The following is a 25,418-nucleotide window of genomic DNA, read 5'->3' on the forward strand; positions in this document are numbered from 1 at the left end:
GAACACAAGACTCACTGTGCCTCTTTTTGGGACATGACATCACAGGACAGCAAAGTTACTTTTTGTTTAACTTTTATTCAATGAATGAAACATTTTTTTTAAACAGAACTTTACTGCGACTGGTGCCAAAGGCTAAGAAATGCATATGGTCTCCATATGCAGAAATAGGAATTAGGTCACATGAGGCCATTCAAACAGACCACGAAAGTTTTCACGAAAGTGGACTCAAACAGGCACCTGACAGATATTGAAGATGACACCAACTGGGATTTATAATTCTTGTATAGCAACCAAGATTCCATCAAATACAAATAAAGGCAGACACACAATGAGCGAGTCTCAAGGTAAGATGTAGACAGGCTATTTGGTCCATTGACTGATTTGCTTAACTGCCACATTTGAGCAGAGTTCTGGGACGGAGGGAGCAGGACAGATCTGGGGAACCATACAAGTCAAGCAGAGATTTTTCTGTGAATACTGACCCACATCATTTGATGGATCCGTGGGGAGTTTATCACTCTCACCACCAAACCTTTCATCAGTGACAGGACTGAATCGCGCTTAACTGAAAATCTTGAATTGTTAGAATCAAAATCATTTTTTTTACCAAATGTACAAGTACACAGGAATTTGACCTGATGATAATAATGTCAAGTTTTACTGCACTAAGAACAAAAAGGTTAAAATTGGTCATCAAAAATCAACAACACAGTGGTACCTCGACCCCCGAACAGTCCTGTCCATGAACAAATCGTGTTACGAACCAGATGTACTGGTTTGTACTGGTTCGCGAACCGTGTTTCAGGCTGCGACACACAAACATCCCCCAAAAGCGCCCCAAAGAACCACCCGAAACACGAAGAAGTGTACATCATGCCCAAGTACGGGTGTGGAATGTATAAAAAACTTGTTCTAGATGTATGTCTTTATTATATCTCTTCAGAGGTCGAATATCTGAAAAAATAAAAATATATAGAGAGAGAACGTTCTGTTATAGCGGTACCTTTCAGTGATTGATAAACATGTTTGTGATGGTTTTTAACAGTCACATATCTAATTAAGGTTATTTTAATTTAAGTCTATATTCTTGGTCACAGAAAAACATAAAAAAGTGGAAAAAAAATTAAGTGTTTGAACTAATTATTTGTATTTACATTATTTTAAATGGGAAAAAATAATTCAGCTCGCGAACTTTTCGGGTCACGAACTGAGTCTTCGAACGAATTAAGTTCGTGAGCCGAGGTACCACTGTAAATACAACAGCAATGCAGAGGGCGCCCTTTCATTTCGGTCACCTGGCTTTTGGTTGACGGCATCCTGAGTTCATCGCCAGAGTCCTTTTTCTTTCTTAATGGTAGAAACAAATAGCTGAGATCTAATCACAATTAAACATAATTCCATTAGGAAACAGTCAGATTGCATTTCGTGTATCTTCTCTTTAACGTAGACAAGAATGAACATGGCAATAGAAAAAAATCTAAAGAAAAAACAAATTTATATATTAATACAAGGCACATGTAACTCATCAGAGAAAAGGATTAATATTTGTAAGCTCACTGCAGAATTAAATGCAACTGGGCAATCTCCAAGAACATCCCATGTTACGCGAAAAACAAAACTTTTCTGAATTAGCTGAATCAGAACATTATACGTTCCGAACTGAAAATGATATAACCGTTACAATTCCAGTATGGATGCAGAGAGTATCAAACTCACAACGTCCGGAAATGTACTACTCCATACTGCAGCACCCTTACACAATAAATATTGAACTTTTATTTGGTTAGGCAAATGTTCTTTTAACAACACATAAGTGACTTTCGTCCTTTGATTTGGTTAGACTTCTGGCTCCTTTAGTGGGCAAAAGACAAGGCTTGAAAAACTGTTAAGCATGAATCTTTTGTTTGTAAAGTAGGAGAACAACTGCATAGTTAACATTAAATAAAAATACATTACAAATATAAAACATAAAATACATAATAAATATAAGATAAAGGTATAAGATAAAATTGTGACTGAAATGCTGAATCAATTTACAAATAAAATCATTGATTACATTAAGGCAAATAATTATTTCCCATTTATCGGTTGCATTTTTGCATGCTCATAGTACATAATTGCATGCATTCTCTGATAGACTTTGCTGTTGCCACACTTAACATGGCTACTTACCTACGCCGAAAACGAGTGGCGCGTCGATTAAACTGGTGCATGCGCAATACCCCGGCCCGGGTCCCCGATACAAGATGGCGGAGACGGTGGGGAGGGAGAGGCGGAGGCGGGTCTGGATTGAATAGAGTAAAGCCTGTACCGGATTCCCAACAAACCTCTCAAAGGTAAGGGAATTGGGCATGGAAGTCGGATAACGACTGCAAGGACGTGTGGCGGAATGGATGGGGTCTGGGAATATCTGGTCGGATTCTGCACGCTTGTGCAGTGTACGTAATAAACAAGAGATATGTTGTGAGGGGAGCGCGGCGGCTCTGCGCGAAGCGCGCGCGCCATCTTGTTTACACTTCCCCAGAGCAGCGCGCGCGCCGAAAACTGGCCGCCTTTTCGAGGAGCCGAGGCGATCAGCCGCACCTTTTTTGAACACCTTTTCCATGTTTAACCCCGTGTACGGCTACTCGCATCGATTCCTCTCCTTTATGCGCCCCGATCTATAAGGTTGGGGCCATTCCCTACCGTATTTTCGCTCTTTTTCGCGTCTTCCCCCCAGTCTGGGGTCAGCGATGTTCCTGTTGCCTTTTGTTGCGCGGTGCAGCCGCCCAGGGTTTTTCCCCTCCTCCTTTGTATTTGTTTTCGGGCGGCTCGATCTTCTGGGGTGGGCGGCGAAGCAGGCGCATGCGTGTCCTCCTTACCGCTGATTTGTGTTAGCAATGAGGAGCAAAGCGAAAAGGCGCTTTCTAATGTTTATAAATACGTTTGGCATATACCGTTGAATAAACTGAAGATGATGGCCTCGATTTCCCCCATGTCAAATCTGCACACCAATTACAAACCGATAACAAGCTTCGAAGTTAACACGCAATTCTGCTAACAACCTAGCTAACCCGTTTTTTTATTTTAAAAAAGATTGGTTTACTAAAATGTTTTGTAATACGAAATTGCCCCAGTCATCCCCTTCCCAAACGATTAATTACCGTGGCACGAATGCAGTGGTTCGCAATTCGTCTGGATTTTTCTTTAGGATGTTATATCTGAGTTGGATTTCAGCCGTTGCGGACAATTAGTACGGACGGCTTGACAATGCAGTTGCTAAACTGGTTCTCGAGGGAGTTTTTTTTACGACTTTACAAGATGTCTGTTAGCTTTCTAAACGCGTGTAAAACATAATGGCAGGATGAATAAAAAGAAGAATAATGTTGAGGCTTTAGAAACATGACAGCAAATGATTAAGTAATCGAAATACACAGTGACACGATAATTGTCACACTCCAGACTAACTTTCTGGATCGATTTGCAAGTTCTTATTCAAAGTTTCTAACGTTTATTTTACAGTGATTACTTTAATTCTCAGTGAACCGAGATTTTAACTAATTAATTACTTTAATATAACGATGAAGATTTACCTGAAGCAAATTGGGTACCTTGCTGTGGTCCCATCCAGGGATTTGAACCATCGACTCAATGATATGTTTGTCGTTTAACCATTATGTTTAAAATGCCAGTTTAAAGAGATTGGTTCAAGTCTCTGGATATATGCATGTACAGGACAGATGAGGAGAAATGACAACTGAAAACCACGGCACTCTGAAAGGAGACTCGGCGCTGATGATGTCTCCGTCTGGCTCTTCCTCGCAAGGGCATCCGCACCTGCCCTCCACCAGCAAGCCCGTGCAAGAGCTCCCAGGTGGCTAAACGTTTATCCTTCAGCACAGGAGTTCCCTCTCATCACTTTGGATGTTTTCAACAAGGGAAATAGATTATTATTTTTTATTATTTAAATTCCCCTAATTAACCAGTAGAGTTTTATAGCTATTTGAAGCTCATCATGTGTAATGCAGAATCATTGTCAATTTAGGATTGAATTGATGATTGATTGACAGAATGGAGTAAAAAGAAATTTCGTTTTAATTGCAGTAATTGACAAGTAGGATTTTATAGCTACTAGTAACAGCAAAAGTGATAGCGCAATCGGCTGCTTTAGATGATGGTTTTATGATTGAATGGATGAATGTAGTTTTCCTTGTCTTTGTAGATGAGCTCATCCAGGCTGGCTGGTCCAAGTGCTGGAGCAAGCGTGAGAATCGACCGTACTACTTCAACCGCTTCACCAACCAGTCCCTGTGGGAGATGCCTGTGCTGGGGCAGCATGATGTCATTGTGAGTGCCGCCCCTTTTGCGTCAAAACACAATAGCCATAACTGTCGATCAGGTAAATTAGAGAACCGCTGCCTGGTGTAACTCTGTCCGTTTCATGTCAGTTCGCCGATGATCGTGTCGCTGCTGTCTTTACAGTCTGACCCGCTGGGTCTGAATGCTGCTCCAGCCTCTGGGGAAGTGGTGGCGGATCCTGGGCTTGGGAATGGACAGCGCAAGAGACGTTTATCGGAGGAGACTCCCCAGGGAAACCCTAATAGTTTCAAAAGGCCTCGGGTGAGTCATGCATTGCCTTGTGGATAAACTGTATATACAGTCTGCCTCAGTTGTTTGTTGCTATATTAAATGTGTTAATTTTAAACACCCACCAAAAGTTCACGATTACTTTTTAAAATGTGAAATAAACTGTAGAATGCAACCCAAAGGACCCTTTGCAGGTTGTTGTTTTTGTTAAAATATCCCAGCAAAATATCTCAAAAGCCAATGAGTCAGTTCCATGCCCTACCCCTTTGCCTGTGGTTTTATGGTTTTCATCTCTGTCCCAATATGACCAGGTTGATGTTCCCGTCACTCCGACAACCCCCACGGTCCCCATTTCCCCCAGTACTCCTGGGGCTAAGCCATGGAGCTCAACAGCGGAAGACAAACAGATGCCCGTCCTGCCCCCGCCCGCACCTTACCGTCCGACGGCGTACGTACATCAGCGTTCGAGGGCTGCCTCGCATAAGTGCGGGCCGTGTGTGGCTGAGTGGGCAAATGGGCCCTTCAGCAAGGCTCTTGACCCTAGTTGCTCCAGAGACTGGTTGACCCTGCTTTCTCAATTGTACATCGCTTTGGATAAAAGTATCTACTAAATAAATGTAAACGTAAAAGTGCACTTCCTGGGGTGCTTATGCAGAAGTGCTTTGCACTGGTATCCTAACACAAGGCTTTCACAGTACTTTAGGCTTCGGTGGGTCCGAATAATTAGCCCCCATAGTGTAGCACTTGTCGGCATTTTCCCTGTCCCTCCTGTGAATACTCTTGTCGCCACACATCCTTGCAGAGTGTACTGGGACCTGGACGTGCAGACCAACGCCGTGATCCGAGAGAGGGCTCCCGCCGATTACCTGCCTCCCCACCCGGAGATGGAGCTTCAAAGGGCACAACTGACCACCAAGCTCCGGCAGCACTACCATGAGCTCTGCAGCCAGCGGGAGGGTGCGTACGCTCCAGAAGAGCCAGCAGAAGCCTCTAGAGGCTCATTCTGATTATGCAAGTGCTTTGTTTATTACTGTTTTATTAATGATGCTGACATTTTATGTTTATGTGCTTTTATAGCTATGTATCTAGTTTACAATTCAACTTTCATCAGCTGAATATTTTAAGTGAAGCAGTTGGTCACGTAGGTTTTTACAGTAAGTTAGGTCCAGGTTTAAATACTATGCAATCTTCTGTCCTGCATTTTTTTAAAATACAATATTAGCATTTTCCTCTTAATTTTTATGGCACCGTTTAAAGGAATAATAATAATAATCAAATCCAACTTCTAGGTGACATTGATGCTGAGGATACTTTGATTTTTTCAATATTTTGATGTGTAAAAGCTTCAGACATGACCGTGCTTGATCCACCCAGGGATCGAGCCCCCGAGAGAGTCGTTCAACCGCTGGCTGCTTGAGCGGAAGGTGGTGGATAAGGGCCCGGACCCCCTGCTGCCCAGTGAATGTGACCCCGTCATTTCCCCGTCCATGTTTCGTGAGGTCATGAATGACATCCCCATCAGGTCAGTACTGCCTCTGACCTTTAAGATGATTTGCCACAGGCCTTGTTTCACTTGCTTGACCCCGCCCCTGCCATTGCCCCGCCCCTGCCATTGCCCCGCCCCTGCCATTGCCCCGCCCCTGCCATTGCCCCGCCCCTGCCATTGCCCCGCCCCCTTTAAATAATCTTGTGACACACTCAACATTTCGAAGCTGAGGCCAGGCCTGGTTTACCATTGTCACATGGGTGTATTTCACTCATTAAAACCTTTAGTGAGAAAAATGCAGTTTTTATGTTAAATGCATTAGTGCTTAAATTTTGTTTCAGGTTATCTCGCATTAAGTACAAGGAGGAAGCTCGAAAGCTGTTGCTGAAGTATGCAGAGGCTGCGAAAAAAATGATTGAATCAAGGTATTTTTCTGAAGTATTTGTGTGTCATGTTAGAAGACTGCTAGTCATGTTCTGTGCAAACCAAACTGGTGGTAATAATGGGTAGGACCTGAAAAACTGACATCCTTTAACGGTAAAATGCTTAGCTTGTGCTTGGAGTTTGTCAGTGTAATCTCATCCATCTGTCCATCCGTCCTTTTGCTTGTCCTAGTCAGGGTTGCAGGAAGCATAATCTCAAAGCATTTTGGGATTAACTTTGTTGCTCCTACAGGAATGCCACACCAGACAGCAGGAAGGTGGTCAAGTGGAACGTGGAGGACACCATCAACTGGCTGAGGAAAGACCACTCTGCCAGCAAGGAGGACTACATGGTATGAGTCCAACCCCCGATCTGTTCTGCAGATGGTATAGTGCTTAAGGACATATCTCAGTGTCTGCCAGTTAAGTCCTCTAACTGGGGACTGTAATTGCACCCCTGTTACTCTGTGGTACTTCTTGACTTTTTCCAGTTAAATACTCAGCTATATAAAAAGATGGAAAAATTCTTAATTTGGTTAAGAATCTTAAATCGGTTAATGGTATCAGGGCTGTGCGATATGACGACGTAATTCTGGTGACAAAATAACGTCTCGTTTCATATTATGCTATATTGTTTATTTCGTAGTGTTGCAAAATTGACTGTTTACGGTAACATTTCTTCATCATTTGGATGGCAGTTTTGCAAGGTTACACGTCACCACATGGAACGAGGCACTTGAATGGAAGATTTTATTGGACTTAATTATTTGTAACCCACAAAAGACAATCCACAAATATGTACCAAGATTCACAGATATTTATTTGTGTTGTGTAAACTGATATCCACAAAAATAGAGAACGATTTGTACACGGGAAACGTGTTTTGCCCATTTGTAGATCATGTCCTGTCTATTTGTGGATCGTGTTACATTTGTGACGTCCCTCCTATTGATTTGTAGATTTTTGTCCGGTTCGTACCACTACAGAGCCCCTAAGAGGTCTTGGTGGAAAAATATTTTTTGAAATAGTTTTGTTTTCACTCGCAATACTTTTGTGATCCCACTACACTTGCCCACTTGCTATTTGCTGTAACATGACGGCATGGGGGACAATGTACACCATGTAACTTTAATATAATGTGTTTTAAACATATTTATTAATAATTGCACTGTGGGAAAGTAGGTTTGGGTTTAAACCTTAGTTATGACTCCATAGTAAAGTTAGCTTTATATTCAATTTTTCACCTTTAATGTCTTTCAACAAAAGCAAACACCACCCCTTGGCTTTCCAGATTTCTTTATGGGCAAATATGAATGAATATTTCAGTGTTTGTGTGTGCATTTCACATTCAGTAGCCCAGCTGTCTTGTTTACAATCACTGATGGTGAATGGACACAGTGCAATAATTAGTATATACGTTTAAAAACACATGTATGAAAATTACATAGTGTGCATTGTCCCCTATAGTTTAATGCTTAAAGCACACAACTGGACATGTCTGTATTGTTTAGGTTTATCCTAGTCCATTAATTCCATCTTTTGTACTTTAAATGGACACAGTATTATTAGTAATGGAAAAGTATTGTGAGGGAACGCAAAACTATTTAAAAAATATTTTCCCACCCAGACCTCTTAGGGGCTCCATATACTGCAACTGATCTTTAGGAAAAAAAAAATACATCATAGCCACAAATGTACGTGTGTATTTTAAATTTTTTTTTGTTGTGTAAAATCATATCCACAAAAATATGGAGCGATTTGTATATGTGAAAAGGGTTTTGCATATTTGTGGATCACTTCCCATCCATTTGTGGATCGTGGTACATTTGTGACCTCACTCTGCTTTTTTTGCAGATCCCCCCCCCCCCCCCCCCCAACTGCAACTGATCTGTAGGAAAACATCCATAAATGCGAGGTGCACTTTTCGGGATTTGAGATTTTGGTCATATCGCACAGCCTCTAGTGTCAATTACAAAAATTTCACCACATGACTATACTTTCAGCTAATTACACCTGCTTTTATATTTCACTACTTTTGTTGGACTTTACTGAAAAAACATGGGTATTCTCATGTGAAAGTGTCTCTTATTGTCAGGTTCGGATATATAATGCATGGAATCAAACAACGAGCTGAAATAATGTTCTTGTTGGTTGTAGTGCAAATGAATTGAGATATAGTAATAAACAGAATATAAATACTAAGGCATAGACATAATATAGAAGTGATATTTTAATACATGTTAAGACTGCTGGAGAGATACAGTTGACTACTTGATAGGGGAAAAAAATTGTGAAAATTGGTAAGATGTTTTCCATTGAATTAGAATGTGCAATAAATAAATGGATTTAGATAGTTATCAGTCCTTTAACGAGATCTAGACTTAGCCTGGGAGGACCCATGCTGTTTAGCAGCTGAATGGTGTGAGGGGAAAAAAAACCTGTTTCTATCCTCACTGTCCCGGCTTTGAGGCTACAGAACCTCATACCAGATGGCAGTGGAGCATAGAATCTGCAAGAGGGGTGCGATGGTCCTTGATGATGCCAGTGGCCTCTGGATTCAGCGGCCATTGAAAATGTCCAGCAGAGAAGGCAGAGTGGTCCTGGTGATCAGCACTGCTGTTAGGGCTGCATGATATCTCATCGCGATTATATGGCGCAAGTACAATAATCACCAGGGCTTAGCATTTGTTCAGACGCCAGTGTTTTGGTACTATATGGGCATTTACGTAGGCCTACAATTTGGTAAGCAGTTTAGTAGTGCACCTAAAATATTTAGGAGGTATAATATGACCCCCAAAAGTTAGTATTCTATATAAATTCGGAATATCTTTGTTTAATAAACGTGTCTGACTTCAAACTGCAAAACGTACCACCACCACCTTTTTACCTTATTTATCCACTGTATCTCCTCTTTAAAAAGATGTTGTGGTTGCTGAGCTGTCCCTTTCTTCACCGCCACTTCAGTGTTTATCGCTTTCATGATTTACCAAAACAGCACCCATATGGAGTGTTCCACTAACTGAATTTAATAAACCTATGGCAAATTAATACTTACCTTTGGGTGTCACAATACACATCTCGTTATCATTTCTGCCTACCAAATTGTGGGCGTAAGCAAATGTCCATAAAGTAACGAAAAGCCATCGTCTGGACCAATGTTTCACCCGTTATCTAAAGCCCTGTGGATTATTGTGCATGCGCCATATAATCATGATTACGTCACGATGTGATATCGGGGGGCTCTATCTGCTGTTTTAAGTACCTCCTGGAGGGACTGGTAGTGCGAGGTGTTGCAGAACCTGCACCAGGCCGCTTGTAAGGACATTCTTTATGGTGACACTGTTTCTGTAAATACAGTTGTTGATTCTTTTGATGGGCCGATCCACATTTTTTTCCAATCCAATTTAGATACACACCTGCCAATACCAATACAGATTCCGATGCAAGAGCTCTCTTCTTTTTTTTTTTTTGCTTTATATTTACTGTATTGAAATAATACATAAAGTATAAATATATAATATTAATATCTATAGTAAATAGAGATTAAAATTACTAATTTAGACTACTAGTAACATACATAACGTACTGTTCATCTTGTTTTAAGTGTGTTTGAGGCATTTTGCAGTTCAAATTGAATATCTTCCAGGAAAATATATGTAAGTGGCGAATGCTTAAAATGCCCCACAATTTTTCTCCCTCTGGCAACAGCGTCACTTTGTTTTAATAGCAGCCCCTCGTGTGTCACAAGCTGCAGTGAGTGCATAAAATGGGTATGCGCGTGACATAACAGCGTCACCGCACACTGACTGGCAGTATTAGCGTTCAGCTTGAATGCCGCAAAAAGCACATCTAAAATTGGAAAGAGGTGTTGTGCAATTGATTGTGCAAATACATTTAACATGATCTACAGACTGCCAGTAACTAAAATATCGGACGTGGATCGATTTACGTATGGCCAGCACCCAATCTGTCAAATAGGTGTGGATCTGCACCGATACTGATCCGAATATCGAACCGAGCGGATTCTGTGGTGCTAATCGTGGTACTTGTGTGCTGTTCTGACTTACAGGACCGTCTAGAGCACTTACGCAAACAGTGTGGCCCTCATGTGGCCGCCGTTGCCAAGGATTCGATAGAAGGCATCTGTACAAAGATCTATCACATCTCCACAGAGTATGTACGCCGCATTCGGCAGTCACATCAGGCCCTGTTGAAAGACTGCAACATCACCGGTGAGTCACAAAGCCATTTATGCTTCAGTTTTGCTCTCTCAGGGTAAATTATGTAGGTGAGCCAAATGTTGAGGTGGTATGAAGTATTAGCATTTTTTTTTAGTTGAGTAACTGATGCTTTGGACTATTGTGTACAAGCAGGTGTTGTAACTATGCATGGAGTTTGCTGGTTCTTGCAGCATTTTCCGGGTTTTACCCAGGAAATTCTGCAGTCTTCCCAGTGTGAGTGTGCCATGTATTAACTAGCAATTAACACACTGCTAAACTCCGTTTTCGTCCAACTCCTCTTTAATTAAAAAAACAAAAAAAACTACTTCCCATCACCCCACACTCCACTTCACCCTCCGTCACAATAAAAGTCTCCCTTCATACGTTGTAAGAAATTAATACAAATGCATGGATTAGCTAAATAAAGGTATATAAACAAACATAAATATTTGTATGTGCATATTTTGTATCAAAAGCTTAACAAACTCACTGAAACTCACTAAAAAAAAAAAAAAAATTGAATATCATTCTATTACACCTTAAGAATGAACATCACCTAAAAACAGTGTAAACAGTAACTCTTCCCTTTTGAGAAGTAATTTGTTTATTCAAGTTTCCATTGTCCTTCACTGAGTACCTTTAGTAACTGGTGAGCTGATACTCCCTCTTTGGTAAGACAGTCTGTAAGTTGTTCTTCTGTGCTGTACCACAACACATGCCAAACCTTCTGTGCTTGGATAAGTTCTTTAATGCTGCTTATCTCCAGACATAGTCTTTTCTCTGTGACAGACTTTGTGGACCTCAGTGCATTAGCAAGAGAATGACTGTCTGTGACACACATAGGTGCCGCGTGTTCAGCATCTCCAGTGGACAGTTCAGAAAACAACGTAGCAAGAAACACGGCATTATCAATTCCATCTGACATCGCCAGTGTCACTCCAGCAAGGGGGCTTCCACCACTCTCTTTACTCTCTTTGACTCCTCCTTGAGTGCCTCCATCTGAAAGATTTCCAAATGAGGCATCACTGAACATGACAATCTTGAGAGCGCTGTCTCTGCCCGTGTTGAAAGTTTAGCACCACTTTCTTGGACTTAAGCTTGCACACTATTCTGTTTGCCTTATGGATTGCCTGCACGGTTGCGTCTTTTAGTTTGGATGCCAGGTTGCTAACATCAAACATGACATCTGGCTGGCTTTGTCTCGCTACCCAGAGAATCTGGCCAATCTTTGACCTAAGCTGATTCTTTTCCTCCTCATTGAGAGAGGAGTCTTGTTCAACACCTCTTGAAGGATCCACATGTATTGGCTGCATGTGTTGAATGTAGTTCTCTTGGTGCATTTGAACAATTTTGCCCGTAGTAACAAAGTTTATTCTTCCTCACGTCCAACTTGAAAAGCAGACCGGAGGTCAGGTATTACCGTTTTGGAGAAATTTAGTATACCTCCCCGTATGAAGTCATCTACATGACAGGCAAGTACCCCAGTGATCGCACAGTCTTGATCTGTCCAATAGAAAACAGCTGGATCAACTTTGGACATTTTTCCTCCTGCTTGTAGCATTATTTCTCTCACTCTGTTGTACCAGTACAGTGAGGCATCTGCCAGACCGTACACACACCTTTTCAGCTTCCAGTGTTCCTTTACAGTTGGCCTCAGGTGGGGGTCTTATAAAAATATCACGCGACAGTTCAGTTCCCTGTTAGAATGCAGACTTTATTCCCATCGAGTGAAGTGTCCACTGCCTTTGACTGATCACTGACACAAGTAAGCGAAGAGACTCTGTGGAACATGTAAGTGAATCCTTTTGTAGCTCTGACACTTCTATCTCCTCAAAACCTCTAGCTACTAATCTTGCTTTCTGTATCAATCCCTTGTCTCCTTCAGAGTGCACACATTTAGTCCTTTTGTCCTTCATCCTGAACTTCCTCGAACACATTGCTGTCTCTCCAACTCTTCATCTCAGCTTGTTTGGCCCTGGCCAAATGAAACATCTTTCGTCACCCATACATCCTCACTTTCATCTGTGCTAATAGTTCTAATTTTGATACATCAACTGAATTTGTTTGACCTTCAATATTGGGGTGTATTCAATATACAGCACAGAGGGCAAGTTTGGACAGAATCCAAACACCAACTGATGAGGACTGTAACCATGAACATTTTGCAAGGTGTTCTTTGCCGTAAGTGCCCAGTCCAATGCAGTTTCCCAGTCACAGCCATTACTTGATCTCACCTTCACTATAATTTCAGTCAGTGTCTGATTGTGTCTTTCTAGCAGTCCATTGCTCCATGGACTGTATGCAGCTGTTGTCTTTACTTCTACGTTGAAATTCTGTGCCATCTCTCACCTCACCATTGTTGAACTCTCCACCACTGTCACAGTTTCTGAGGTGGGCCATGCACGCTTATCCAGTCATGTATTAAGTGATTCACTATTTCAGAACCTCTCTTTGTGGTCAGAATGCTTCCTGCACTAAACCTTGTGAACTGGTCAATAATGTGAAGATACCACACACCGGGCTCAAGTTCATGTAGGTCTACTGCGACAGTTTCATTGTGCTGAGATGCCAGTGGTAGGCCCACAGCTGGCTTAGGTGTGGTCCTGCTGTATCTCTGACATGTTTCGCATTCACTTATAATTCTCTGCAGAAAGGTAGCACATTCAGGGTCTTTATTGCCTGAGCTAGATAGAAGTCTCATTAGTCTGTCAGATGAAGCATGACCAAACTGTCTATGGAGTTTCACCAGTATTTTTTTGTTTCTGTGCTTTGTTGGTTTTTTCTGAGATTGTCAATATTTCCTCTTCACACTGATATTCCTTAATCCTCACACCTGTGTTCATTCAAAGTGTCCTCAATAGCTACAAGAACATGGTCATCCTTTTTTTTACACTTCTGTCTTTTCTGTCCACAATGTTCACACAATGATGACCATAACTGGTTAAGTCTAGTTTTACTGGCTAGTTGAACATCACAGCTCTATCATTTTTTAGATCTAGCAGAGTTCATGCTCTTTTCATGGATGCTTTACTCAAAAGCAGTGGGATTTTTCCTGGGACAACTTCAGTCTCAATGTTGGACTTGGTTTGTCCAATTTTTGCAGGACTTTTTAACCTTTTTATGGAGTGGATCACTTTTCCATCACCAAACTTAGATGGCCTATGACTGTATTGTTCTGTCTCCTTCAGAGTGGTAAGCTCACCTCGGCTAAGTTTTTTGTAAAGTAGCTATCTAGCCATTCCTCTCCACATACAGTGCACGTACATGCTGTATCTATTATTGTGGATCCAAAGCATTCAGTCATAAAGATTTCTGCCTCAGTAGGTGACTCTTCAGCAAAGAGAGTAATGTTGCACTCCTCAGTGCCATCCTTTTTATAGTCCTCTGTCAGTTTTATTTGATCACCCTTATGCGGACAGTCTTTAGCCTAGTGGAAAGTGCTTTGGCAAACTGCACATTTCCATCTGCGCCCGTACCTGTCCAGAGGGTTGGTACCTGGCAGCGGTGTCTTTTGTTGATCATTTTTGGACCACTGTTTGTTTCTCTGTCACCTGTGCTCCGTCGCATATGCATTATTTTAACTAATTCCCATGGCTGTAACAGACTGCTTCCCTCCAAAAATCTTCTTTAGTGCCGATTTCATAGAGGCAAAAGTTAATTCTGTACGCGCTGTTAGCGCTAACTGGTGATCTTTCACTTCCAAGCATGCAGTATCTAACACAGTGTCGGGAAGTTCCATGTTGTACTTACGCGTCCACGAATATCTCTGTTCAAATTCAATTGCATAGTCCATCATGGAGACATTACTATCTCTCCCAATGCAATCAAAGTTCGATCCTTTTCCTCTTTTAGAAATATGCTATCAAGCACTTTAAGCAGTGTTGTCATGCCATTTTCCTCGTTTAAATCATCTACTGGCACTTCCATCGCCGCTTCCCTCGCTCTCCCTGATAGCGCCAAAGTGACTGTGAGTGCTTATTTTTCTTTGTCAAGTTCTGTTACCCTTGTCCAGACCGTGACTTCATTCTTCCAGCTTTCATATGGCTTGTCCTCGTCAAAAGTTGGCGGAATCTTATGACCAGCCATCCTCTGCTACCAATATTAACTAGCAATTAACACACTGCTAAACTGCGTTTTACTCTTTAATAAAAAAATTTAAAAACTACTTTCCACCACCCCACACTCCACTTCACCTTCCGTCACAATAAGTCTCCTCCCTTCATACATTGTAAATAATTTATACAAATGCATGGATTAGCTAAATAAAGGTATATAAACAAACGTAAATATTTGTATGTGCATATTTTGTATCAAAAGGTTAACAGCGTGTGTGCTGTGATGGACAGGAACCCTGTGTGGTCTGGTTTAGGCTCCAGATTCAGTACAACTGATTGGATAGGTGTTCCCAGGGAAAACAAATGACGATTTAATTAAGCTTAAGTACTTTTTGAAGGGTAAAAATCCAGTGACCCTCCAAACATTAACCTGCGACCTGTTTAGTTACCCTTTAGCATTTCAGTGATTAAAGAACCACAAGTTACAGGGTGGCCAAGAAACTGTAGCACTGTTTTTGTACAATGACAAATTACCTTACTCGGCTGCTGGTATGTCTTCTTCTGTTTCCAAGAGCTTCTGGGAAATGTGAAACATTTGGATTTTTTTCATAAATCCCTATGCCGCCTGCTGCTCCAGTCCAAAAGGGGGAACAAAACCTACTGCTGGTTAGGATCGTGTGTCTGTGGTTAAAGGGTCGCTGGTTCAGATCCCAAAATTGGCAGTGTGATGCCACTGTTGGGTATTTCAGCAAGGGCCATAACCCCAACTTTCCCCAGGGACACTATTGTACACTAAATAGTCAACAAGAATGTGTGACAATATTATTAGTTGATTAAGTGCCTTGGAGTAACATTGTTATAAAAGGCGCCATATTCAAATTGAACTGACCCTGCACTTTGATCCTCCCCGTGTTTCTGGACCAGTAGATGGAGTGGAAGCCCAGGAGGTGCAGGACAGACTTGTGTACTGCTATCCCGTCCGACTCGCCCTGCCCTCGCCCCCGCAACCTCGTGTCGAGCTGCACTTTGAAAATGACGTCGCCTGTCTGCGTTTCAAAGGCGAGATGGTCAAGGTCAACCGGAACTACTTCAATAAACTGGTGAGGAGAAAAAAATTAGGGAATCTTGTTGATGTGAGCCGTTTAGTGCAATGTCACTGTGTTTATTAAGAAACCAACTGTTGTATTAAATATTACAGCTTTCATGTAATCTGCTTATTTTGCGTGTGTGCGCGCCTTTTTAACACCTTTTGAAACTCCTACCTTTGGGTTTTGCCTCACCCCATGTCTCGCGCGCTCATTGGCTGTAGCGCTGATACTTTTCAAACCTACAGGACTTAGAGTCAACGACAACATCTAGATATTTAGCATGCCAAATAACGCAGGATTAGCCAGTTTTGTCTCGCACCAGTGGAGCCGTTTTTGAGGGCTAAGGGTCATGCTGAAGGGTCGACAGCGATACAGTTAATCTGCTGGTCATGGGATTTGAACTGATGACCTTCCAGAATGTCCTAACCCAAAACAACACAACTATGGGCTCTTCATGGCTTAAATTCTCTTTTCTTTTGGTTCTTGTCTTTAGGAGCTTCTATACCGGTACAGTTGCATTGATGATCAAAGGTTTGAGAAGTTCCTCTCACGAGTGTGGTGCCTTATCAAGAGATACCAGGTAATTGGAAGTGCATTTTAGCAGTGGTGCTATTTAGCTAACGCTAACTCTGAAGAATGCCCCTTGTCACCGTGGACTGTGCTTCCTCTGCAGGTGATGTTTGGCTCCGGCGTGCACGAGGGGACAGGCTTGCAGGGGGCCCTGCCTGTACCGGTGTTCGAAGCTCTGAACAAACAGTTCGGGGTCAGCTTTGAGTGTTTTGCATCGCCACTCAACTGTTACTTCAAGCAGTTCTGCTCCGCTTCCCCGGACATTGATGGCTTCTTCGGCTCACGAGGGTGAGGTTTGGCGCCATTGCTCACTGTGGCTAACCTTGCTCTATGACACTAGCTACTTTTTTTAAAGTATGGTATTGTTTTCAGTTTAGTCCCTATTACTGTGTAGCTGTGCTTTATACCCATTTGGGCTAAGATGCACCGGGTGCAATTTTCTTGGTCGATACTGATTTTTGCAGATTCCGAATTTCTTTCTTAGAACTAAAATTGACAGCATTAACAAACAAAAACCAACTCTTCTTCCAACTTTTTTGTTAAATTTTATTTTCATAATAAAAGAAATTCCCCCCAAAGTAGACTAAGCTACCGGATCTTCTCTCACTTAAATAACTCTCAAAATAAAGTGCTCTGTGCCTGGAATGAGGAACAACTAACAATTAACTGAAAATGAGTTGCTGTACACCCAACTTTGCAACAGATTTAAATAATAAAAGTTATTTATTTTCCAGTATGTTTAAATTCACCAGCTACATGACATTCACATTTTTTTACCAAACCTCCAAATAAAATGAAACTGAAGTGTACTGCTGTCTTCCAAATAATAATAGCCGGGTGGTGATATTTATTAATACCAGCATTGCATGTCATGCACATATAACTCTTAGGGAACTTTTCCACCGCACAAAGTATGGTACTTTTGGTACTTTCGCTTTTCCATTGACTTCCGGTTGAGTACCAGTACCGAAAGTGCCAAACCAGCTGGGGTACTTCTTTGGTACTTCGGTACTTTGGGGTGGGACTTACAAACGTATTTGCTGTTGAATGGTTATGCAGATAGCCTGCCGCTGAAACACAAAATACAGCGAGAAACTAAATAAAAAGCAGTAGAAACAAAAATATAAAAAAGTAAAACGGAAGGATGGACAAACGAGGAAACTCAGGCTTAATCGCCATGTGGTCGGATGAACAGATCCACTGGGATTTGGATGACACGACTCAGAATAATAAAGTATTTGCTGTAATAGCAAGCCGCTTGGAAGAAATGGGGCACACGCGAAACACCCAACAATGCCGCTTGAAAATCAAAAAACTTAAGCAGGACTACAGGAAAGTGAAGGATCATAATAACATGTTTGAATTCAGCAAAAGAAATACCACGTCGCGCTTTGTGATGATGTCAGTTAGGGGCGATCACTGATGATGTCATTTGGCGCTGGTACCAGTTTCTACGCCAGTGGAAAACAGACACAAAAGAAGTACCATACTTTTGGTACTTCATGGAAGTACCGAAAGTACCTAAAATACAGTAGTGCAGTGGAACAGCGCCCTTACATTGCTAGTAAGTAGTGTTGTTGTACTCGAGACTCATTGAGACTGGTCTCGAGACCACTTTTTTAGGTCTTGGTCTTATTTTGTCTGTCTCGGACATACAGGACTTGAGGTTTTATTTCAAGACCAGTCAAGACCACTTATTAAAACGTCTCAATATTCATCACAACAGCTTAATATCCATATTTGTTAATGCTGAGAACCCAACAAGCGTAAAATACATTGATTTTCGCACTCGTTAACCTTAGGCTCGTAACTTTGGATAGTTATAACGCACAGACAGGAATCACATATGTTTGTAGTCGAGAGAAATTACTCAATCCGGTCATCCAAGTTGCGTTGTGTGCTGAAATCCTGTGCATAATGAGGCATATATTTCCTTTTTTCCCCACAAAAAAGCACCCCTAATAATCCATAAAATATCGATGATTTTCACCTTAGGCGGAAAACAAAGTGCATGTTCACTTCCACAATGATCCACGCACTACTTCTCTGGGGAAAAATATTGGCAACACTTTAAAACAGTCATTATATTGCATTATACATTTAACATTATGGATCTTGCGTTATACATTCATAAAGTATTATAAACATTCATAAAAAGGCATAACGATATAGTCGTGTATTATGCATCATGAATGAATATCAAGTAATAATGTTATAAAGTAATAAAAAATATATACAATTAAATATAAGACCATGCATTGCTGTCTATCAGACTACTTCAGCAAGTTACCAAATGGATGCAAAATCAAAGATATTAATTTCCGCCTGACACTAACCGTGTATTTCTTCAGAAAACTAAGCCGCAGGAAGGTCCCCAATGAAACCCCTGCATTCCCCCATCACAGAGACTCTAATTTCAACATTTTATAAGATATTGTAAAATAGTCATTGTAAAATGTATATTTGTAGTTCCTGCAAATTTTTATATTCTATGGGACTAAAAATTGAGAAATTTCAAGAGTCACAAGTAGTTTTTCCACATAATAAAGGTGACCTCAAGACTGTCAGCACAGCATTTACACATCAAATTATGATTCATCTGAGCAGCCCAGAATGTCCTGACGACAAAACCATAAAGCATTTGTGGCTAACCCATGTGCATACTGTGTAATAAGCCTAAAATCAAAGGGATAGAAAAACACTCAAAAATGGATAGGTTTCAAATGGTTAACAAAGTTCAAATGCATCCAGTAAGGTGTATCTTATTTGAAAAACAAGAATTTATATTGACATTTTAAGCAAAAACATCCATTGTTCAAATGATACTGTGATACAAATTTTAGGCCATTCTGCCTAGCCCCAAGATGGTACCTATGCTCCACGTTTTCTAACGTGTTACATTATGTAGTCCGTTTTTGATCTTGACTTAATTTAGCCTGCCTTGGTCTTGGTCTTGTCCCTGTCTTGATACTCGGTTTAGGTGGTCTTGACTACATCACTACTAGTAAGCTAGATTAAGATCAGGCTTTTTCATACCTTAATTCTGTGTGGACATTATAGCGCAGGGGAGCTAAAGTTTTGCTGAAACATTTTTACTCTGTGTTAGGAAAAAAAAAACTTTAGCTAGGTTTGCAATTTTAATGATTTTTCCTTTTCAGAATTATCTATTATACTTTTAATAATTGGTTTAAAGTTTTCCTCTGTTTCACCGTTTTCATGGTGGTTTCCCCCATGGATTAAACAGACCGGTTTGGTATAGGTTTGTATATCGCAATTGACTGTTGGCTTTATAGTAAAACCAGGAAAGCCTTAACTTGAAGCCCCAATTTACAGTGTAAGTTAGGAAATAGTCTTTGTTCGATATTTTTCATTCTCAAATTAAATGTTTGATGGGGAGAAGACATGTGTGCGCACATACCACTCTTTGTTTTCCATAGCAATATTTTGGAGAATGTTTGGTAGCACATTACATTAACTGCACTTTCATAATACATTCATTATGTGTCCATAGAACATTCATAAGCAGCATGCAAGTATATCCTAACATACCTTAAATGCTGTAATATACATTAAGAAACATATGATTATAATGTTTATTATATGATGTTTGTTATTAATGTGTATTAAAGCTGTTGCGTTAGGATAGTAAGATATTCTTGCATACTAATTTATGAATGATCTATGAATGTATTATAAAGGCATTATGGAGCTGCAGTGTAAATCGTTACCGAATGTTCTACCCTAGTCCTCCATTTCTGTTAGAAGCAGGACTAGTATATATCTATGAGTCGTGGACAATCTCCTTTGTATCTGCCTCCTCAGGCCCTTTCTGAGCTTCTCACCTGTCAGTGGCTCCTTCGAGGCCAACCCACCTTTCTGTGAGGAGCTGATGGATGCCATGGTAACCCACTTTGAGGTGCGTCTGGTTTCTCCCTCTCTGCGGCCTGCATGGACTCTACCTCTGCCCTGCCGAGAGTGTTAATCTCAGTCACTCCACTTATCAAAAGCATCTAGTTTGTCTATTGTGACAACACACCAATGCAAAGATGGTAACCATGCTAAGTTAGTGACTAGATCTGGACAGCTAGTACTGTTAACAGTTAGCTATTTCCAGGGTGCAGCCCAAACAGGTGGCTAAAATCGGAATGTTAAACCAATTTTTGTTGTTGCCACCACAGTCCTCATGCCAAATACACTGACTTACCTGTTGATTGCCCCCCCCCGTGGTGCAGAAGCTCCTGGAGCGCTCAAGTGAGCCCCTGTCCTTCATCATCTTCATCCCAGAGTGGCGCGACCCCCCCACCCCCGCTCTGACGCGCATGGAGGCCAGCCGCTTCCGCCGGCACCAGTTTACTGTGCAGGCTTTCGAGCACGAGTACCGTAGCGGCTCACAGCACATCTGCAAGAGGTGCCCCCCTAATTTACCATAATGGAAATAACTATAATAATTTATAAACACATTCATAGCATATTATAATGCATTCATAAAGCAGTATAAACATGGCTATAAATATTTAGAAAAAGGCATAACACATTATAGGCATGTATAGACATGTTTATTATGTATTATGAGTGCCTTATGAAGCTCTCAGCTATAATGCCCTATACATACTTTTATAATGCAGTACAAAGTTCAAATGTATCTGTCGTGCATTATAGATGAGAGGTCCATAAAGCATTCATAATGCATAATATAGATGGCTATAATGTGTTATGCCTTTTGATAAATACAGCCATGTCTAATTCTTTATGAATGTATTGTTATGAATGTGTTTATAAATTACCAAAAACATGGCCTTAAAGTGTTACCAAATAGTTACATTTAAAACAAAAATCAGTTATACACATATGCAATAAATACACCTATACAGAAACACACAAGAAATAAATAAATAGAACATCACAAGCTTAAAATCAAGTTTAAGCAAGATGTCTTTAGAAGGTATCAAATGCCCAACTCCATGGAAACTCTGCCTTATCTTTCCCAGAGAGGAGCTGTACTACAAGGCAGTCCACAGTACGGCGATCATCTTCCTCCAGAACGCCGCCGGCTTCGCCAAGTGGGAGCCCACCGCTGAGCGCATCCAGGAGCTGCAAGCCGCCTACCGCATCTCCGGCCGCTCCCTGGCCTCCCCGGGGCCCTCGACCGGCTCTGCCACGGGCGACAGAGATTCCAAAATGAGACCGGTGGGGACGCTGGACTCCCCAGGAAGTCAGGACAGTTCCAGCCAAACGGAGAAAAGCACCCCGGACACTGGGAGCGTCTAGGCCACACACGGGCAGAGGGAGTGCTCTGAGCTTAGGCTAGCTAGGGAAGCTGTCGGATGGTTCTGGGGTCTGAACCCAGACAGGATGGCATTGCAAGGTGCCTGCATCTGTTTACTCTCTTTGCCTGGACTATTATTTAATATTAGTTTAACTAAGTTGTCGTTCCTGTTGTTATTGTTGTCGTCGTCGTTGTTTTTATAATTGTAGTAATAATAGTAGTATTAGTAGCTATTTTTTTATCATTGTCGTTATTAATCTGGTAATTCTGTCAGTTGTTTATCGGCCTTTTAAACTAGTGCTATGATATCTGGCAGTGCTCTCTGGTCAGATTAAACAAAAAAAAATTGGGAGTTAAACCTGGTTGCTGGGAGAGAATCCAGTTAGGGGTGAGTTGGCAATCTTGTTCAGCTTCTCTTTTGCCTTTGTCCCATTTTTAAGCTTTCTTTCCCCAGCAGGGCCCCCCCCCCCCTCACTGGTCCTCTATAGCAATAATCCAGATATTACCCAAGAGGGAGAGAATCCCTGGTCCTTCAGGGGTTGGGGGTGTGCTGGTTTTTTGGCTTAATCCTAGATCTTAAGAGTAACTCGAGTAGGGGGGAGGGGAGGGGGGTTTCTGGAGATGTAAGCCGTTTACCAATTTAAAAGAAGCCTGCATTATCCCACAGCTCTCTACAGACCTGGGTTGTCCAGCCCTATTTCACATAATTAGGTATTTCTTGTGGATTACTCACCTGTTGTTCTCTGTCAAATGAAAAATTCCCATACTGAGAGTTTGTGTAACTGATCTTTATGTCCAAATTTCTGGCCCATTTATTCGAATTCACCTTTCACAAAATGTATTCGTCAAAATGATTGTCACATAGAGTGACGTTTTAACCTCTTCAGCTGACAGGTGCAAAATCCTCCCCGATGAGGGTCAAACACATCTGTGCTCTTCAGGACCAGAGCTGGCAGTGGACGTGCCATTGGAAATGGTGGGGGTTCATGTTTTAGGCAGCTATGTTTTCCTTTTCTTTTCATTTTAAAACCCCCTCAAGTTCCCTCTTTATGGTAGAGTAGAAAAGGCAAAAGACATGTTACTTGCCTCTTCAAGGGTTCGGTATAATTGTATGACCTGCAGTGACATGGCCCCAGACTTTTGCAGTTTACGCGAAATCGGGTTGGATTAGGGAGAAGACAAAGGCGTTGGCATTGCTGACATGTTTTGAAATAGATGGCTTTTTATTTTAATTTTTTTTTTTCATACATTCATGTGTCTGTAGTTACAGTTTAAAATTACACTAAGCATTAAGTCCCACAACAGCAAGATAATGTAAACTGAATGCCTTTCCCTTTGCTTTGTGTTGGTGTTATTCATTGAAATTCAGCTAAATGAGATGATTTTCATTATGAAACACTGAGCTAAGAGTGGCCCCATTTGTAGTTCACCACTTTAAAATGCCACACATATCTGGCATTTTCACAATGCCTTCCTAGTACCCTGGGTTGGCAAAATTGCAAATTACAGTGTCTACTTAACTTTGGTTGGAATAGTACTCTGAGAGGGATTCTCTTTGGGCTTCTACACTATTTACTTACCCCCAAACTAGTTTGTCTGGAAACAGGTAAAAAATGCTGGTTTCATAATAAGTATGGAAGGTTAAATGCTCATATGCCTTAAATTAAGAATGAATTGTATCTCCAAAATTATTTGAAGTAGGAGATTATCTTGCATCCTTTTATGATTACTGTAAATGACCCATAATATGGCATAAGAACCAAATGCAAATTTTGTTCTTTTTTTTGAGTACTACACACTTCTTTTCATTTTGTATAAATGTTTACAAAGGCACGAGATTATCACTGGGCAGCATTATGAATGTAAATTTTTAAATATTTGGTGTTTTTTCATTGGAAGGCTTTTATTTTGTAATGGGCAACCTTGCTACGGTCGACATGTTAGAATCATTAATTGAGTCGTTTCAGGGCTCGCCTGGTATATTGTAGAATAATTGATTTGTGGGGGGGGGGGTGTCAGTTGTGGCAAAAAAAAATGGATTTAGAATGGTGTCGGCAAATATACTTGGAATTCATTTAGTATTCAAATGGATCAGTTTCAAGGAGGGGGAAAAGCAATGGGAAAGGCTTACATTTGTTAATGCTGTTGGAATGACACGTCATCATGGTGGGCATTTTGATTATAAGCTTGTATTCCTCATGTATGTGCGCCGTGGTGCCCTGTTTGAGCTGGGCCTCATCCCAACCATGCATCATTCACTGCAGCTACAAGCACCAGACAGCTGTCCTCCCAGTGTATATCGCTGTCACCAGCAAAGTCCTGTAGATACTGTACAGAATAACTTCCCCCTCTTTGCTACAGTTTTACCAAAATGTGTAGAAGATAAATTTGCTGTTCCACTGTTTTTTTTTTTTCCCAGAATTTCACATTTGTGTTAATTTTACAAAAGCAAATTTTGAGTTATACAATTTATGAAATAGAAAATGTTTTAAACCAAAGTGTTACGTGGAAAAAAAAATCTATGTGTAAAAGTATAATTGTTTATGAATGCAAGAATACACAGGTGTAACCAGCAAAAAATACCCCTGTAGTTTATTTTTATAATTTTTTTGTTCTGGTGGAAATATGGATGTTTTCTTTGGGATTTATTTTGCATGATCAGATATTTTTCACTTACAAATATAAATATATGAGATTTATCTTCATATAAATTTAGTTTTTAGGGTCTATGTACATGTTAATTTTTATCATATATTGTCTTCATCTTTTTTTTAATGTGTGATAACGTGTATATATAAAGTTTAAGGTTTGAGATTCCATTATTTATCACTGTCCACTTCCCCTTAAGGTGTTATATTGTAGATAATCTAATTGCCATATCTTTTTTATGTGCAACCAACGAGCAGAGCTGGTGAAAAGAAATATGTATATGCATATTAATCCATTCTACCCAGTCTCCGACAATAGATTATCAGTGTTGTGCAGTTATTTCGCTTTACACCATTAAAAACATGTTGGACCACATTTGCTCCACGTGAAATATGTCATCTATAGACCCTTAGTGTAAGCTAATTTTGTTAATGCACATAAGTAATTTAAATTAGCTCTCCCAGACACTGCCTTAATTTATGTTTGTGTGTGTCAGTTTTCAGATCTGCTGACTTGCGGTAAATGGCATTTATAGCATCCTGCAGTACATTACGCATTTTGATAATTTTTTGTTAATGCTCCTCAGTACACACAAATTACGGATTTCAAATCTCCCTACACAACTTATATCTCTAGTTGGCAGCACTGTGTTGTACTGTTATAGATGTGTTTTGAAATAATACTGAATAAGACAGTGGAAATGTGATTGGTTTCAGTTTTTCTACTATCTACAGGAAGGGTTGGTTGTGCATTGTAAAATAAAAGGTAACTGCTTTTCCACATTAATAAACCAGCAACATCTTGACATAAAACAACCATTAAAACAATCCTAATGACTGGTTCTCTCTCTCTTCTTTTTGTGGAGGTGTTGTGACCACCTTGTATCACATTTCAGCATCTTCATTATTAAAAAATTGTTCTTAAGTGGGTAGCACTCTTGCCTTTCACCTCCAGGATTGGGAGTTTGAATTCTATGTGAGCTTTCTGCTGCCAGTGACCCTGACTGGGATAATTGGTTGGAACATAGATTGATTATTAGCACACATTGTATGCATATTTCAAGAGTAGAACTAGATGTCTGCTGTATAAAATAAAT

General features: G+C 40.7%; 1 protein-coding gene and 1 long non-coding RNA gene across 4 annotated transcripts; one reads left to right on the forward strand and one right to left on the reverse strand.

The window, feature by feature from the left end:
• Positions 1 to 55: 55 nt before the first annotated feature.
• On the reverse strand, positions 56 to 3,819 carry LOC140592322 (uncharacterized). The gene is made up of 2 exons (XR_011992692.1): positions 3,144 to 3,819; positions 56 to 2,863 (listed from the first exon to the last, which is right to left on the reverse strand). It is a non-coding gene; the product is annotated as an uncharacterized lncRNA (long non-coding RNA).
• Positions 2,218 to 25,158, forward strand: pcif1 (phosphorylated CTD interacting factor 1). 3 transcript variants are annotated; one of them, XM_023796587.2, is made up of 16 exons: positions 2,218 to 2,336; positions 3,715 to 3,853; positions 4,202 to 4,326; positions 4,462 to 4,599; positions 4,878 to 5,014; positions 5,369 to 5,523; positions 5,941 to 6,088; positions 6,394 to 6,477; positions 6,728 to 6,827; positions 10,544 to 10,706; positions 15,674 to 15,849; positions 16,331 to 16,417; positions 16,511 to 16,695; positions 20,230 to 20,323; positions 20,640 to 20,815; positions 21,396 to 25,158. In XM_023796587.2, exons 2-16 carry the CDS (start codon positions 3,730 to 3,732, stop codon positions 21,673 to 21,675), a joined length of 2,172 nt encoding a protein of 723 aa, XP_023652355.2. In that variant the 5' UTR covers positions 2,218 to 2,336; positions 3,715 to 3,729; the 3' UTR covers positions 21,676 to 25,158. The 3 variants fall into 3 exon arrangements, with proteins under 3 accessions (XP_023652355.2, XP_023652357.2, XP_023652356.2); XM_023796589.2 differs by having other exon boundaries at positions 15,677 to 15,849; XM_023796588.2 differs by having other exon boundaries at positions 2,252 to 2,667.
• The last annotated feature ends 260 nt before the right edge of the window (positions 25,159 to 25,418 follow it).

The sequence above is a fragment of the Paramormyrops kingsleyae genome, chromosome 8 (assembly GCF_048594095.1).
Source record: "Paramormyrops kingsleyae isolate MSU_618 chromosome 8, PKINGS_0.4, whole genome shotgun sequence".
Classification (NCBI taxonomy): Eukaryota; Metazoa; Chordata; class Actinopteri; order Osteoglossiformes; family Mormyridae; genus Paramormyrops; species Paramormyrops kingsleyae.